The sequence below is a fragment of the Emydura macquarii genome, unplaced genomic scaffold (assembly GCF_026122565.2).
Source record: "Emydura macquarii macquarii isolate MOO-44397 ecotype Brisbane River unplaced genomic scaffold, CSIRO-AGI_Emac_v2 contig_1644, whole genome shotgun sequence".
NCBI lineage: Eukaryota > Metazoa > Chordata > Testudines > Chelidae > Emydura > Emydura macquarii.
In genome coordinates, this window is record NW_027131781.1 from 16,402,583 (window position 1) to 16,421,114 (window position 18,532).

The following is an 18,532-nucleotide window of genomic DNA, read 5'->3' on the forward strand; positions in this document are numbered from 1 at the left end:
CCTGAATCTTTGAAAATAATTAATGCTTTAATGACACCCCTGCTATCTTTTTAATTTAAAATAGCTAAAGAAAAACTATACAGACCTGTTTCTGCTCTGATTTACACCAGTTTCATACTGATATAGCTCCACTAACTTCATTGGAGCCACCCTTGACTTACACCAATGCAAATGAGAAGAAGCAGGCCCTATGTATACAAAAAAAAAAAAATTCTAAGGTCTAGCCTATGAACGATCAGTTAATCAATTCTACGGTCCCAAAGAGCCAAGTTTGTACTACAACCCTTGATCACAACATGGATTTCTTCAATAGGAAGCCTACACAAAAGCTTTAATTGGTAAAACATTTACCGGATTATCCTATGTAGGTGGAGTCATTGCCAGTAATATCATCTGCTATTATAATGGCTAATCTGCACATGACAAACTTGCCTTTTATGCAGTGCTCATCACCATGGCATCCAAGAATAAGTTCCTATAACCCCAGTTAACTGTATTTCTTCTCGATAATAGCTACCTCCTTTTGACAACTCATGCTGCAGTTTCTTTGCATTATATTCATGCCACATTTCCACCAGATTCTTTTAACATGGTCATTATTTGATTCAGAACCTGCTTCAAGCAGGATACAATTAATCAATTGCACACACGTAACACAACACAGTCTTATGACCCTGCCACGCGTCCAATTGTTTCAAACTGATGAGCTCCAGACATAGTATTTTAATAGCCAAACACACCACAACTGTAGGTTATGGTACAATAGGAGGGTAGAAAGGCTGTGTGTGGTCCATAGAGTATAGCCCTAAGCAACCAATTAAAAAAAAAATCAGTGGTTATTGGAAACCAGAAATGTTATGTCAAATAATATAAAATATCTTCTGTCACTAAAAGGGAGATCAAACAGCTAAAACTGAGGAGCATAAATGGCTTCCTCCAAGGTTGGAACAAGTGTCCATGCCTTAAACTGCCCAGAATCACAGCAAATAGATTTTAATATTAAAAAGGACAATCACAACCAAAAATGTGATCTGGTTTAAATGTTCATGAAGCTACTTATAATGGACTATTAATTACTTCAACGTGTTCATTTTTAAAAGAAAAAAAAAAAAAAGAGAGACAAGTGAAGCAATGTCAAAACCATTTGTGGGAAGGAGGGAACCGTGCCAATACTGGCTTCAATTCTACAGTAAAATAAAAAAAAGTAAGATTCAGGCTCACTCCATGATCACAAAATTCATACACAAATGTGACATTTCCCTCCACTGCACCTCTACTCATATCCTTTGTGTAGACACAAACATAACATTTACAGGAACCCCTTCTGAGTGCTTCAGAGGTCAGGCTACTTTAACATTTCACTTAACTAAGACAGACAAGTAGTAAGAGGGCAGGCACAACAAAGCACTACACCTTGTTCCTGAATACATGCAATAAAAAAAAAAAACCCAAAGAACAAAAAAACCACACACATAAACCAAGTAGATCACGTTTTTTTGCCCCAAGTATCAACTTATTACACTGGGTTTTAAATCTACAACTAGTGAGAAGTCAGATTTTTAGTACCAGATTGTAAACCCTTTACTCACATAAATAGTCCCAATGATACCTGGTAACAGGTGCATTGTGTTTACTGCTTATCACACTGACCAATGTCATCTCATTGTTTTGTACCCACCCGTTGTCTTATATATTTAGGAACATAGGACTGGAAGGGACCTCCTGGGTGATCAAGTCCAGTCCCCCGCTATCACAGACAAGGAGAGGTTACTCACCTTATGCAGTATTCTTCAAGCTGTTTATGCCTGTAGGTGCCTCATTTCAAAACTTCCACTCCAGGTGCACATGTGCCCCTGTGCCTTTGGTTGGAGATTTTTAGTAGCAGGGCCTGTTCAGCCCATCCATTTGCCCTACACATCCTTGTGCCCTGTACCAAGGATATATCGTTCCTTCTCTACCACAAAGCCCATAAGGAAATCTCTGAGCAGAGGAGAAGGAAGGTGGGTAGTGCAACACCTGCAGGGACACATCTCAAAAGAACTGCAATTATTGCAAAAGATGAGTAACCTCTCTTTCTTTGGGTGATGTTCCTATGGGTGCTCCACTTCAGATGACCCCTCCCCGAGTAGCATCCCCAGAAGGAGAAACAAGCTTCGGAACAGAGTCCAATACTGAAAATAAAACTGTGTTGCCAATCGCAGCATCTGATCTAGAAGCATAAACTCCAGGGTACAATGCTTGGAAAAAGTATGTACAAAAGATCCTGGTTGTAACTCTGCAGATCTCAGTAACTGGAACATCTTTAGGTAATGCAACACAGATTGTGACCTTGTAGAATGAGCTACCATTCCAGAAGGAGGATGAAAGTTAGCAGAGTCATAACTTGAAATAATACACCTTGAGATGGATCTCAAGAATCTCTGGGTGGACACTGCAGGTCTCTTGAACCTGTCTGCAAATGAAATAATATAGGAGTCCCATACAGGAGTAGGTTGTCCAATCTATGCAAATAAAATTCACAAGCCCTCTGATAAACCTGGAAGTTGAAGTAAGAAAAATCCAAAAATCTTCAACTGGAATGATAGCAGCCAGGTGAAAGTTGACAGAACTCATGGTGAGACTGGATCTTATTTCAACAGGTAGTCAAGAATGATAAAAAGAAAAGAGTGAACTGGAGAAACTTAGACAGGTACACCAGTGCTGAAATTTCTTCCATTTCTGGGAATGGTCTTTCTACTAAATATTAATATTGTACCACCGTTGAACAGGAGAAATTTATCCCAAAAAAACCCATCTATAAGCCACGCATGGAGTCACTGAACCTGCAGACTAGGGTGAAGTGTCTGACTGACATGCTGAGAAAACAGATGGCAAGGGGTTGGAAGTTTCATCAGTGGATGAGGTAAGGACACCAGACTTGTCTTGGCCAAATTGGTGCAATTAGAATGATCCTGGCCATGTCTTAAAAGCACCAAGCAAGATCAAGCAAAAGGTACAGTGTTGGCGGATACACATAAAGACCACCTCTTGTCCATGAGATGAGGAAGGCATCCCCCAGTGACTGAGTGTCTAATTCTCTTGAGCAAGATTTCTTGCATTTTCTGTTGGTGGCCATTGCAAAGAGATCAACTTCTGGAAAACTACAGATTAGAAATATGCTTGTGAGGACTGCCATTTGTAATTCTGGGAGAAATGCCTGATGAGGTGGTCTGCTGTGGTGTTCTATATTGACTGATCTTTGACCACTGGTGGTATATATGCCAATGGCCTGTGAAGGGATGTTAGATGGGGTGGGTTCTGAGTTACTACATATTGGTCCCTTCTGACCTTGGAGTCTGTATACCCAGAAGGTCAGTAGCTGAGATGGGTTATATGGCTGGCTAAGAACCAATTACAGAGTTTTATCACTTTGGCATGAAGTGAGGGGGAACATAACCTGCAGGTTCTACATCAATCAGCATGGCAGGGCATCTGTCATGATCTTGACAGACTTGGCTTTGCCGAGAGGAAGGAAGTACTTGCAAGCATTTCTGACGGTCCTCAGTTCTGGAAGGTTGATGTGGAGAAGCAGCTCTTGGGACAACCGTTTGCCCTGGAATGTGAGAGACCCCAAATGCGCCCTGCCTCCATCCCAATAGGAACATGTCTGATATTGATGACAGAAGGAGGATCTTGAATAAATGGGACTCTTGCAAAGAAGTGTCCTACTATGAGTTGACTGACCATAGAACCCAAGGAGGGACATACCTTCTTGTCCAGACTGTGCCTGTTCTGCATATAGATGTTCTGAGCCATCCCTGGAGGCGCAGAGATATAATGTGACATGTTGAATTATGAAAATACAAGCTGCCATATGCCCTAAAAGTTGAAGGCAACTTCTTGCTGAGGTTTAAGGACTGAGCTGAATTCTTTTAGATGAGATTGAGGGAAACAAATCTGTCCATAGGTAGGTAAGCCCTGGCTGTCACTGAATCCAGAGAGATTCCTATGAAATCTGCTGTACAGATGTCAAAGCAGACCTCCAGATTAAGTTAGAGGACAAAACTGTTGAATAGCAACCTTGTGATTTGTACTGCCTACTTCACGATAAGATTGACCAGTGAATAGCCAGTCATTGAATTGTCAGTCAAGGAAAGACAATTATCCCCCGACAACATAGGTGAGTGGCTACGACTGCCATAAACTGAGAAGACCATTGGGGCAGAGGATAGTCCAAAAGGGAGCATGTGCATAAGCATGCATAGTCATGGCTGACTATGAAGCGAAGAAACCTCTTATGAGAAGGGTGAATCCAGACATGAAAATAAGTGTCTTGAAGGTCAAGAATCACAAAATACTCCCCGTAATCCAGGGAGGGAATTATAGCTGCAAGGGTCACTATCCTGAATTTCTGCTGTTTCAAATAGCTGTTCAGATGTCTGAGATCAAATATTGATTTCCACCCTCTGTTCTTTTTAGGAACCCCAGAAAGTACTTGGAATAAAACCCTTTCCCCTGTGCTGAACTGGGCCAGGTTTTATAGCTCCTCAGCACAGAAGAGAGGCAATCTCATGATCAGTTACTCAGACAGGAGAAGGGTCCCTGAAAAAAAGTGATAGGGAAGAGGGGTGGGAGGAAGGGATGGATGTGAAATGGATGGAGTAACCAGATGGTCTGACCTCCAAAATTTATGTCAGATGTTATGCTCTCCCATGCACGTTAAAATTGAGAGAAGCAGTATCCTAAAGGAGAGAGGACATTGCAATGGTGCAGCAATAAATCCCTGTCAAGGGGATGGTCTAGACTCTCGACCAAGCCATCAAAACTGGTGCTTGGATGATGCAGAAAGTTGGAATGAAGATGTAGTTGTGGCATTAGCTGGCCTTTTTTTTTTTTTAATATCGAGTTCTCTTGGCACGCGGCTTGGGTAGTCTACAGAAGCTATAATAAGCGGAGCAATATCTTTGCACTGTCTAAGATGCACTGAACTTTTTGTTTTCAGGCATACAAATCCTGAGGGACAGGAGAGTGGCCTTTGAGTCCTTCAAGGTGTGAAGGGAGTCATCAGTAGACTCTGAAAACAATGTCTGACCATCAGAAGGAAGGTCCTCAGCAGTACGCTGCACCTCCCTAGGAAAGCCTGATAATGCAGCTCACAAGCATCCTGGCTGCAGTTATCAGGTGCATATAGACCTGCAATTATATTATTGCTAAAAGTTGGCCCTCCCGTATAATAGCTTTGAATTGCTCATGATGCTCCTCTGGTCAATAAAAGTATTACATTTATTGTAGTTGAAATAGTCATGTTTTGACATAAGCACCTAATGGTTTGCGATTTGAAACTGCAAAGTGGCCAAAGAGTAAGTTTCGCGACTACAGAGGTCAAGCATCTTCTGGTCCCTCTTGTAAGGGGTAGACTTAGCACTGTGTTGTCTACAACGTTCATTAACCACATCTACGACCATGGAGTTTGGAGCAAGATGAGAAAATGAAAAACTCAAAATCCCTGGCTGGAACACAGTATTTTATTATCCACATGCTTGCAAGCAGGCAGACAGGATGATCACTGGAGCTGGCCAGATGATCTTAGCAGGCTCCAGTAAAGCTTCATTGACAGGATAGCATGTATGTTGAAGATGAAATGTGCAAATTTGTCCAGGAGTTTATTATGTGACCCTTGGACCTCCTCTAATGGAATCTGCTTCATCGTTCCTGAAACTAAATGGTGATGGAGACATGATGAAACTGAAGGTGGTGGAGGTGTGTTGACCATAGGTGATGAGGATAAATCTGTAAGAGGTATTACATCCTTATCAGCCCTTGCTTCCTGATCTGCCAAAGTTTCTTCTTCAGGGTGAGGTGGTGGGAGTGGGGGCTGAGGAGAACATGTCTATGTTCCCTCCATGAATGAGCAGAGGCTATCTAATGGTTGCTGACAGAAAGCCCAAGGGTACCAACAAGACCACTGGAAGGGTCCATAAGGCAGAGGGGGAGCCATCCATTGGTGGTCATACCAGGTGGATGGAGGCTGAGGTCTTCTTTCCTCCATTGTGTCAGTGTGGGTAGGAGAACGATGCCTTCTAGAATAAATAGGAGAATCCTGTATTGCTACCTGAGTCAGACATCTTCCTCAACATAATCTATGGAAGGTGACAGCTGATCAACCTGGATGGTAGAACTCAGTAAGTAAAGTGGTCTTGATGAAAGAAGAGGAGTCTATGACTGAGTGGATTTCAGTACAGATAAATGTCCTGTACTGAAAAGCAATGGGGATCCCAGCTCATTGGAAAGAAGGAGGTCCTTAGAATATTTAAATTTCTGAGGTGCTGATGGTACATGGAAGGTATGGGCGTGGGGACAAAGGATGTCAGTGCTAGGCCACGTTCCTGGGGGGGCTGGGAGCTGGGCCCAGCCTTTGGACATGAATTGTCCTCTGTGGGACCCCTGACTTGGGCTAAAAAGGCAATAATCATGTGCAAACCACAGCACTTTTCTAGCCTTGAAGTTAGGGAAGGAGGGAGCATAACAGAACAACTTTCTAGCAATGTCCAGAACAGGGCAAACCTGCCCAATAGGCACTATGGTAATGGGATCGTAATACGGGAAGGCTATGTCCCCCCTTTTCCCCCATTCCTCCCCTCACCATCTGGACAAAATGTGGTAAAAGGGTGTTCTCTCTTCTTTCCCAGACAGCATGTCTGTTAGGGAAGGCTCAGGATCTCTCCCCCTACTTCTTCCCTTGTTGCTAGTTTGTAAAGGGATTTCATGGTCATTCCTGCTGTTAAGATAAATGTATATGCTATGCAAATTTCATGGGAAATAAACAGGGACAGGTATAATTATATGCCTCCCATAGCCATTAATATTCATTTTATAACCATTTATATAATCAAATAGGGATTTTTATGGGGTGCTGTAGAAGTGTGTGTATTTACATATTATTTTAGATAAAAAGTTGTAAAGGAGTGAACTTGGGGCTCACTTTGTTGGTCACGAGGCAAAGGAAATGACTAACCTGGCAAAACAATAAACTGACAGAACACACCAAGATCCGTGTGTATTGTGCATGTGCTATCAGTACACTTTTGTATGAGAGCGAGATATGGACCTTATACTCCCATTAGGGAAAAGGCTCAACAGCTTTCATATGTGTTGCCGTCATCAAATTTTTGGAATCTCCTGGAGGGACAGTCACCAACACTGAGGTGCTCAAGCCAGCTAGCATACCCAGCATGCAAACACTCCTTAAACAGAGACGCCTCTGCTGGCTTGTGCATGTGTGCCGAATGAATGATAGGCGCATCCCAAAGGACATCCTCTACAGCGAACTGGCATCTGGAAAAAGACATAAAAGATGCCCAAAATTGCATTTTCAGGAATGTGTGCAAGCGAGACCTCAAAGAAATGGACATAGATATGAATAACTGAGAACATGACACTCAGGACTGCAGCTTTTGGAAACAATAGCTCAATAAAGGTCCAAAGCTATGGGAAGTAGTCGTCCAGTTAAGCCGAGGGAAAAAGAGTTCACAGAAGGCAGAGCCCAAAGAGTCAAAACACCACCTTTAAATGTTACAAATGCAGCAGAGATTGTTTCTCTCTCAAGTGGATCTCTTCAGCCACAGCCGCATCTGCCATAAAACCAACTGAACACATTTTTTAAACTCTCAAGGGCACATACCCACGGTCTCTCGAGACTGAAGGATGCCAACCAGTTGCTTAATTCAAAATCATAATTTTAATCAGGTATTAATTTTTAAAAAAAAAGTTTCACCACAGTATGATCTAGAGAGAGTGGTAAAATATTGTTTCAGCAACGTTGTCAAACTCACTTTGCTTCCTTCTTGTAAAGATTTCTTGATTTGTGTGGATTTAAAACTTCAAAGAGCACTTCAAATTTACTGCACTATGGGAAATATTAGTACAAAGAATGACTGTGATGACATCTATGCTGTATGGAAGCACTCCATAATTTTTTAAAACTACTCATTTTTTGGAGCTGATTAGACGTATGTGTCAGGCAATAAATCAATTGGCAGCCAAAGCTTTCTTCCATGGACACTGAAGGCACTAAGGACCTGATCCAAAGCCCATTCTGAAGTCAGTAGAAAGACTTCCACTGGCTTACATGAGTTTTGGATCCAGCTACCTCATCACCATAGTCTCGGAGCACTCTCTGTTCCTAAGTCTCCTGGGGGCAAGGAGCAGCTGTCTCACCTTGAAGCAGACCAGCCACTTGACATCTAGCAAGACCTTCCTTCTAGTCCCAAGTTGTAAAAGTAGGTAAATGTTCCTAGCAAAAAAGGAAAATACCAATTTTCTGCATCGATTCCTTGGACGCTAGCTTCAATGACAGGAAAATCTTGTTCTTGGCATCACTGGCTGGGGGACACAGTTGCCTCAACAATTTTCCATAAAAGGTAATAAATAGAAGTATCTAAAATGCTCAGCTGATCAACATCTGGCTGTTAACATAGCAACATGGTCACCACCTACCTGTAGATGGGTACAGATGACAACTGCAAGCCAAGAGATCCCCCAAGAGAGCCCTATGGCTTTCAGGCTGGCCATCCTCCTGCCTTGTGGCACTGTAGAGAGAAATGGTTTCAGTTATAAATTAAACAAAGTCAAGTGCGTTCCACCAGAGTCTCAATGACTAAAACAAACTGGGCAATGACAGGGAACTGGGCTTTGGAAGGGACACAACCCAACTACTGGAGATTTGTGCTACCCAACAAAGCAGACTCCAGTTGCAGAACATACAAGCACAGCCTTACAGGGTGAAGTAGTTCCACTTAAGGAACAGAACGAGAAATGTACGTTTAGGGAAACTGGCAAGGGAGGGTGAGAAATTAACTCACACCAGGAGAGAATCAATCAAATCAGCAACCCCTCCCATCTCCCAATCCTCAGAGAAGAGGCTTTCTGATTACCTCACCCACTCAGAGCGGAGGGCCTAGACCCAGGACTTCGCCATTCATTTACACTGCTTCGGAACACGTTGGCTCCACGCAGCTCACAGACAAGTGATCAAGAGAGGAAAAATAAGCCCATCAATTTAGTAGCGATCACCTCCAGCTAATAGGCTACATTGAGCTGTCGGAAGTTTTCCATAAAACCGGCTATTTAAACCCACCAAAGGGATCATGTAAGAAAGCCCCTAATTTTTACTGACCTTTAATGTAAATCAATCTTGTCGTCTCGTACTTAAAAAGCTGGAGTGGGAAGCACAGTCATTACCAAAGTGATCTAATAAAAAAAGCGTTCCCGCACGCTTCCCTATTGCCGCCCTCCTCCTTCCAGGACCATTGTGCACAGCCCTAGAGTGGTCTAAACGCAAATCTAATCTTTCAAAAACAAAAACGTCCCCATTTTAAATAGGCCAGTCGTCCCAAAGGAACACTACCTACCCAGACAGCCCAGCTCCTGCGCACCTGTCAACGAACCCGAATTAAGATTCCTTACGGAAATAAGGCTCTTTACTTCCTTCCAGTTCGGCAGGGCTACCGTATGCTTTTGTCATTCCAAAGTTTTGATCAACCACAACAACATTGCAAGAATGAAGAGTCGCCTCCCTCCACCCCCCGTGCGCACACGAAGCCCTGCGATGCACAAGCGAACTGCGGGGCGCCTCTGTTTACAATGAACATGACCTGCCTGGTTTGGTGGATCGCTTTGTCCAATCTGGAGAAGGAGTTACAAGGGGGAGGGGGAACCTAATGGAATCCACAAATGTTCGAGCCCCGGGCCAGCTCGCCACGCTGCCGAGGGCTGGGTCAAACCGCCCCGAGCGGGGGCCTGGGCGCAGCCCCGTTCTCAGCTCTCTCTTGCCCTCCCCTGAGGCTGGAGCCACCCCCGGCGCCGAGAGGGGCTCTCCCGCACGCCCTCCCCTCCTTGCACGGTGCCAGCTACAGAGCTATGGCTCCAGCACTAGGCACCTACAGCGAGATCCCGCAGGGTCAGCCGCCCGCCCGCCGGCACCTGAGCGCCGCCCGGAATTCAGGAGCCCCTGGACGGGTGGGTGGGCGCTCTCGCTCGCTGAAGCCGGAGCCCCGACCCGAGGTGCTTCCCTCCTGGGGCAGGCAGCAGCAGCTGCCGCCGCCGCTCTGGGCCGGGAAGTTTCCTTTGCTCAGAAGTAGCCACGACCTCACCCACCTTGTGCAACGCGGAGTCCCCTGGGCTCCTCAGGGAGCGGGACCAGGGGTGGGCGGCTCCGGCTCTGCGGGACGCGGCTTCCCACCGCCAGGGCCGGGGGACGCCTCTCCTGTCAGTGCCCCCAGGCTACCGCATCCCGCATTAAAAGCGCCCGCCCCTCCCTCGCGCCAGGCCCCAGCCCACCGCCGCACGTTAGCCAAGGTCCTCAAGGCTGCTGGAAACGGGCGCCACCCCCCCCCTCCCCCGTGGCAGCCGAGCCGAGCCGCCCCAGCTACAGCGCCAGCAGGAGCCGGGAGTGCGCGCCTCCACCTGCAGCGCGAGGGCCAGAGCGCTGGGGGCAACCAGCCCCTGCCCGGGGAGCGCGGCTCCCAAAACCCCCACTTCGATGCCACTGGCCTAGACGCCCCGCTTCCAACTCCCCTGCTGCGGGAGTCCGGCTTCTAGCTCCCCCACCGCAGCACCACTACGTCGGGAACCCGGCATCCAGCGCCCCAGCCCATGACCCAACCCCGGCAGGAGCCTCAGCCACCGCCTCCGTGCATCAGGTCCCCACCTTGCAGCTCCTCCGCACCACTTCACTGGGCTGACGCTTCGCAGCTTCGTGCAGCAACGCACAGGATCCCGCCTCAGCGCCCCCACCTGTAGCCCCAGGGCCACTACAGACCGGCCCCAAACTGCTAGAGTAGTCCTCGTTTGCGCAGGTATTACACACTCACTATGTCCTGGAAACCTCTCAATCCGTTACCAAAAGCCGACCCTCACCCACTGCCCAGACCATGTACCCTGCCAAGAAATCTGCAATAGCAGGCAGTTCATCTTCCTCAATGTAATTTAGCCCGCAAATTGAGACTAAGCAATTCCCAAACCACAAGAATCCTGTGTCTCCTCTCCAAATAACTATTAATACAGCCCCAAATCTCTTTACACACCAACGAGAACTTTAGTCACTCTATCTTTTAAGATATTTTTTAGGTCTCCTACTGTGAAACTAAGTAACACTTGGTAGCATTTTAAACTCCTACTTGGAATTGATTAACAATAACATTGCAAAATCCTTTTTACCTGTGCATCTTTACTTCCCACTCATGGGGCAAAGGAAACTTTCAATTACACAGCATCAACACTCAACAGACAGTAAAAAGGTCTATTATTTTATCTGTGCCCACTGAAGTTAAAAATATGCACCAATGAACTAAACATAACCGAGGAAGGGTTTGTTCAAATACCTTGCATTGGAAACTTTTTCAATTTGGTTAGAGTTCTCCAAAGCAAGCTAAAAATGTTCTCTTCCATAGTTAGGATTGGAACGCCCTCTAGTGAAACAACTATTTTGAGAAGAGAACCAAAGAGGATGAAAATCAGGAAACTGAGCTGAAGGGTCACATGGTGAGGGAGGTCTCAAACCCAACTGTAAGATCTTTTACAGTGAGAGTTCTATTAAACTTTACTGAGTTTGTACAAATAGCACTTTGAGCCTGCATATCAGAGGGAATGATCAACTCAAAATATGACTCTTAGAAATTTTAGTTCATCTTCTGCAACACAGTTATGAAATAGAAGAAAAGTATTGTAATAGCCAGTAAAATAGATTATAGATGTCAACCACAAGCAAAGTGTTTAATACAGAAAAATAAATATGGAGTCTAAAACCCAAATCCTAGCTTTATACAAGTGAATACATCCTGTGTCTTCAGTCATAATGAAGCTACTCATGCATAAAGTTACACAGATGCTTAAATCTTTGCAGGGCCTTAGAGTGTAAGTTATTTGGGAAAAAGACCATGTCTATCTCTGTGCTTGTACACAATAGAGGCATGATCTTGATTGTGACTTCTGAGCACTACACATTATATACATAATAAATACTACTAGTACTTAATGAATTGGTGCAGTCTCATACAGATATTTTGTAAACAATACATCTATTATAGTTAATATTGGATAGGAAGTGATCCTGACCTAAACCATCCAAATTACATGATTTTTTTTTTTTTTTGGTCACTCCCATTCTACTCCACCCCTTTTGGTCTGTTTTTACTCTCTTGGATTGGACTGTTGCTTCTTGTAAAGTGCCATAAAAACCCATGAAACAATAATGTTTTTGGAACAAGTACTGCATAGATAGTGAACACCCCAAATCTTAATTCAGAGTTATCTCACATTGACTTTGTGGGGTTTAGATGTACTCTTTGTAGTGGAAAAAAATTCTAATACTCTAGTACAGTCCAAAGTTCACATGCATAATTTCTTTATAATCTGTTGTCAGTGGTTATGGTTTTCATTATACATATTCTTTCTTTTTGCTGGATTGTAAAATACGTATAATTTAGATTAATATTAAACATGGCAATTGTGAGGGCCCTGTTGTTCATAAAACTGAAATATGAAGATTTATGCTTATCATTTCATTGAACTATTGCAATGATGATCCTCTCCATCTGTGCAGCTGTCATGGTCCCACAAAGAAGTTGGTTGGAACTATGATAGTATTATCCTTTATTTTGTATTAACATAAGACTATGGGCCTTTGCTACTTGAACCCAGTAATGAAACACTTTCTAACACCCAGCCTTAGTCTTGATTTTAACTACTGTAATTTTTCTTATGAGATTAAACAGTGCAAACAGAAAAGACATGGAGAAAAGAGGTTTTTGTGGAGCATAACCAAAGGCAAAATCAAAGAGAATAAAATCTGATTTTAGCCAGTCTACTAGTGTTTAGAATAGCTGTTTAAGTGAATTGTAACCTCAACATTCAGCCTTTAGTGTGTGTCAGCAGAGTATGTGCAAGCCTAAAGAGGAAAATTAAGCATTTTTTCTAGATGTCATCATCATAATCAAGAGCAGGTGTACACTATCACTCTCTTTGAGAGACATCCACCCATTTATGACTGTTCTCTGAAAGCATGCTCAACTGAGTCAGTCGGATGTTCATGAGGGCCATTTTCACCACACAGGGAAAGTCTACACTAATCAGCGAGTGTTTGGCAAAGCTTCAAGTCTGAACTCCACTGAAACAATGCAGAACAGTTTTAGCTCATAAGTTTAATGAATACCAAGCTGTAAGTGTCCTGCAGAGGCCTCGTGGCTGCAGTTGCAGAAACTTAATTTGCAGAAACTTTAGCTTGAGAGCCTTAAATTGTCAATAAGAGCTACACCTGATAGACTGATAAAAATAAAATATTTAGTTTCATGTAATCAATGTTCATACACCCTAACATTGTATAGCTTTTTCTGTGGTTTTGTATTGTACTATACTGGTGTTTACCTTCAAATGAAAAGGTCTTTGAGGCAGGGATCATACATTGACATACCTCACAAGTATACAATGTTATGTAAGGACCAAATTCTTTGCTGATGAAAGTGGGTGCAGCAACAGCAGCTCAAGTATGGTTATGTAGCTTTGATCCCCAGGAGCTGTGGAAGACATTGTGCTCCACATGGCCCCTTATACAGTGTTATGGGAAGATGACAGCCCTATTAGTGTATGGCCAGAATAGTAGGTAGAAAACAGTGCCTATTGTTTGAATTTTTAGTTGATGGCTAAATGAATATATTAACCCCTGCAGTGAATGAAAATGGAAATTGTTTCAAGTATTTTAATAAAAATCGTCCAGTCTTTTCTGATCAAATTCCTTTTCAGCCTCAACTGAAACAACTTGTGATTCATTTGCATATTTATGATCTTGTACAGTAGTAGCAGATGTCTTAAATGTCACTACTTTCCTCTCCAAAATAAGCACAACTTGATTCAGATGGCATACATTTATTTTTATTGTACTTTAATGGTCAAAGCACTAAATAAATCATTTGTACTGGCATTTGGAACTCAATTTGTAATATATTTACATGATTGCTATGGTTTTCTGGCGTATCTTTACAGAGGGATTGAGGTGATTGTGTGCATAATTTGAAAATATGTAAACATGCACAGATGGAAGATCTGTATGCAGAGAAGTCAAAGGGAAAGTATACTCCAGAGGCAAAGTATGTTATGTTTACTTATTCATAATGTCTCTATTCCTTAACCAATTTTTTTCAAACATTGCAAAAAAATGCATCCTTACTGAGGACTATGAACATGCAAAATTTGAATTCCTGAGCCTGTGTTTTTTCATTTTCTGTCCTCCAGCAAGTGTCACGGATTTATTTCCCCAAAGCCTTTGATTGTGGTAACTTCTGCAATCGTCAGGAGTAAAGTGTTCTGGGGTACATCAATACCACATGAGGCAGGCAGCTTATGGTAAATAAACAGGCCCTGGTGCTCTGGGGACATCAGTGTTGTTGCAAGCCATGCTAAACAGCAGCTAAACAAAACTCAACAGTAGGTAAAGAGTATTATTTTTGCTCACTGAAACTCTGCAGTGATGATGATGGGAAGGGCATGAGGGGACTGAATGCCCCAAGTCTAAGATAGTTTTACTTGTCCTGTCGCCATGCAAATGACGGAAATGCAGATAGAAGGGGGAGAGGGAAATGAAAAGTGAACAAGAGGGGAGGGCCAAAAGCAAGAAATGGTTGAGGGAAGGAAAGAGGGGTAAATAGGGAAGGAATGATTGATGGGTCATTGGGACCTGTGAAGAAAGAAAAGCAGTGTGAGTAAAGGAGGTTTAGTAGGGTTAAAAAATTAAAAGCAGAGTACTTGGAAATTCTGGAGATTCAGGCTTTGAGGATATCAAATACAGCTGGTGGAAGAAGAAGTGTGTATGTTTCTGTTTTCCAGTATTTTTGTCAAAAATTTTCTTTGATAGCAATTTTCCTACCAGCACTATTATCCTACACTCCGGGACTTCCTCTGCCTTATAACCTGGACCATTTTTCCTCAAATTGAAAACACAGATTCAAATATGACCTAATACTGAAGCCAGCAGGGACAAAATCTGCCGTTATCCTTGGAAGAATCCACAGTATCTCTGCTTAAGTCTGTACATTTATAAATCTGAAATAATTTAGAGCAGAATTTGGGCCTACTTTCTTATTTCACACAGGGCTCTTGTATGGATGTCACTGTGTGCTCTGGGCAAATGTCAGGGGATGGAGGGGTAGATGGACTTCCAGACTATAATCATGAGACAGAGTTATTCTGTATTTGTAACTTAGAATAAAATAGTCTAATACACTGATAAGTAAAGAAAGAATATAATACTGTATCAGAAAATAAAAGATATCAATGACAAAACTGCTATCAGGTACACACTTATTTCAGATTTTATCAGGAAAAAAATAAATTGTTTTATTTTTGCACTTGGCTCGTAAATTGATAAAATTAGTACTAAAATGTCATTAAATAAAAAAAACCTAAAATAATCTTCAAAATATAAAATATATATAGGGATGGGGAAAATGTACACAAGAATAATTGTGTGTATAAAGAGGAACTATAAAGTGCAACAACTCTGGGTCCAAAAGTAACTTTTAACAATCATTTTATTTTAAAACAACTGCTTTTAAAGGTTTTAGTCATTTTTCAGTTCCAAAACCTCATTTTTTTCTGACTGCTTACAATCTATTATTAAAAGTATGTGATGTTTAGCTGACACTAACCAGTCAATTCTGCAATATAATGGAAGAGAACTAATCATCATGCAAATTAAGATTTTATAAACAGTTCACGTGACATGGCTGTTTCCTTGCATAGTGCTGACTTTTGTGAAATAAGGCAATCTTTAAGAAGGCTGTAGAGCTACAGAAGACAAAAGACACACCAAATGCTATGAAAGTCACCCTGATTTATTTAGATAGACAATTAAGTGCATAATACCACACAAAATTTCATTTGTGGTTATATTGTATGATTCAAAGGCAAAGAAGGGGATTAAATCCCTATTTGTGTATATTACAATCAATGATACAAAGACAATACTTGCCTTTTCATCCCTTGAAGTGAAGTGTGTTCCAAATCCATTTTATAGGCCACAGAACTCTAGTCTGGTATTTACCTTATGATATACACTACTTTTTAAACTTTCATTGCTCTAGTTTCCTGGTGAGAGAATCTTGACTTTCTTAAGGAGTTTCCATCTCCCATCCAGTTATTATTAGTAATGCATTAGCACAATCATTATCAAGCTGTCAGGTCTCACAATCCCACTTCAGTGGGGCTCTGGGCAGAGACTGAAGCACTGAGGACTAATGCATGAGCCAGAAGTATTAGAATGATTATAGACTGATTTGAGAGCGTCCTGTCCATAAACTGATTGTTATGAGAAATGTTTATTCATACATTCAAATGCATCCAGTTAATATCACTTTTCATTTAACACAAGAAAATACTTGTGCTATGTGAACTGTTGTTTTTTAATTGTTACAGTACGATACTGGAAGCTGTCCGTTGTCCTCTTTTATTTCCAAAAGGATGTTTAGGAAAGGGTCCTCTTGAATGAAAAAAGGAGAGAGGATGTAAGAGAAAGGAAAGAGAATGTAAGAGAAAGGATGTAAGAGAAAGGAAACCGCTGATAGGTTGTGAAAATGTAGGGGGGAAACCTGCAAAAAGTTTAGGTGGATTTTTTCCACCTGATTTTCATTCACATTTTCTTTCACCAGCTCTAGATCTGATACAACGAAATAGGGGGGAAAAACCCAAAAACATTTAACATATTCCATATTCCACTATAATTTTGAATTTTTCTATGCAGTTTTAATTATTTATTATGGATCAGATTAATTCACTCATGTGGAATAAATACTACCTTACTCCATAGGCAGCTGCACTGCAGCCAATGACATCGCACATGGAGGAAGGAGCTACCCAACCCCAAGTGTCAGAATTTGGCCACATTTTTGTAGCACCACAAGTTAACCAGCTCTGTACAACAGGTGAACTGTGTCAACACATAACCAATCTCTGTCCCAGAGAGCTGACAGTGCAAATGCACAAGTGGAACTGGGATGGTACAATACAACATACAATCCCTAAAAAACACTGGGTTCAATGTCTGAGAGAACATGAAGCCAGAAAACAACCTTGGGCCAGAATTTGTTGTTGCCCAAGAGGGAGAAGAGCAAAGGGTTTTATGCCATCTTTGCACCTTCTGAATTCTGGCCTGATCCTGTGAGGGCCCACTGTATAACTTTGCTCCAAGGTCTGCTCTAAGTTATGGCAGCCTGTCACATCTGCCTACCTGGATATTAAACAGTTTAGTATGGCTGCCTGTGGAACACACTGGAGACCAGAATAGCCAGAGACCAGTGTACTCTGGTGGCACCTCTTCCTGCTCCTGAGACATTCCTGACATGCCTCTATGCTGGGGGCTGTATGGGAACATGGCATAGAGCTAATCTGGCCAACATTGTGGAGATTCCCCAATGAGGAGCTCCATCTGGATTCCAGCCCCATTACTCCTCCCAAGCACTGTAAAGAGGCCAGAGTGCAATCCTGAATAAGGGTGCTTAGGGCAAAAAATAGGAAGCAGCTCTTCATTTCCATTACTCATTCATAATGTACTTTCTGCTGTCTTCTATTCTTGTAGAGGGGGTTAGATGAACAATACAACAGATAAAAGTGATTGTGTCTATTTTTGAACCCTCTTTTATAGCACTTTTTGTTTGATCTATTACAGAAGTTTTGAGAAGCAAAGAGAAGATTCTTAGAATAGCAGCTTACATGCTGTCTTCTATATTTGTTCCAAATGCGTAAGATTGCATTTGAACAGCTGAATAGTACATGCAACCCTCAAACACAACCATGACATATGATCATGCTGAGCCCTTTTAGGACATTGAGAATTCAGAGCCAAAGTCTGCCTTCACTGTACACATGTAGCTCCTGAAAGCACATGTTCAGATTTAAGTCATCCTCAACAGTCTTCTTGAGTCAAGCTTTCTATTGGCAAGTAATAACATTAAAATAAGAATATGAAGCTGATTTGCAGAAAAGAAGTAGTTTGTGTTGTTTTTACAGAGATAAGAACCAGAGTGTCATATATCATTGTCATATTGCATATGGTTTCAAGAGCCACTTCAAATATAATCTTATGCTTTTTTTACAGCTGTTATTTGACCAAATTAAGAATAGAATAAACCCTCGGTCACCCATTCTTTTATTACCCCATCTATAGTATGTAACTCTTACTAGTTTTCTCATGTATATTGCATATGATTAGATAGCAAGCTATCCAGGGATTGTGCCTTCTGGTATGTTCTTTTAAGTGCCTAGCAACCTGTGAAGTGCCTGCCATGAATAAATAATAACAATGACTAATGCAAGTAATAATTTGCCTCCATACATTTACTAAAACCCTGACTTTCTTTCAAGGCATTTTTAAGACTTCAGGGTCCCAGTCCTGCAATTTACAATGCATGAGTGTAGCAGACCAATCAAACATTGTAAGCTGTGGGGTAGGGCTTAATTCATTTGCACATAAAGGACCAGAATGTAATGGACATGTAGCAGCAGGATG

The 18,532-nt window shown here is 42.2% G+C and overlaps 1 protein-coding gene and 1 long non-coding RNA gene across 6 annotated transcripts in view; both read right to left on the reverse strand.

The window, feature by feature from the left end:
- ADAMTSL3 (ADAMTS like 3) overlaps positions 1 to 10,959 on the reverse strand; it is a 237,862-nt gene extending 226,903 nt beyond the window's left edge. For 2 of the 5 annotated variants that reach the window (XM_067555728.1, XM_067555724.1), the window contains exons 1-3: positions 10,688 to 10,959; positions 9,155 to 9,194; positions 8,476 to 8,567 (exon numbers count right to left, since the gene is read on the reverse strand). In XM_067555728.1, the coding sequence (XP_067411829.1) occupies positions 8,476 to 8,550 (75 nt within the window). In that variant the 5' untranslated portion in view covers positions 8,551 to 8,567; positions 9,155 to 9,194; positions 10,688 to 10,959. The other 3 variants (XM_067555725.1, XM_067555726.1, XM_067555727.1) reach the window with 3 other exon arrangements.
- Positions 6,977 to 8,268, reverse strand: LOC137158120 (uncharacterized). Its single transcript, XR_010921297.1, has 2 exons — positions 8,197 to 8,268; positions 6,977 to 7,314 (listed from the first exon to the last, which is right to left on the reverse strand). It is a non-coding gene; the product is annotated as an uncharacterized lncRNA (long non-coding RNA).
- Positions 10,960 to 18,532: the final 7,573 nt, after the last annotated feature.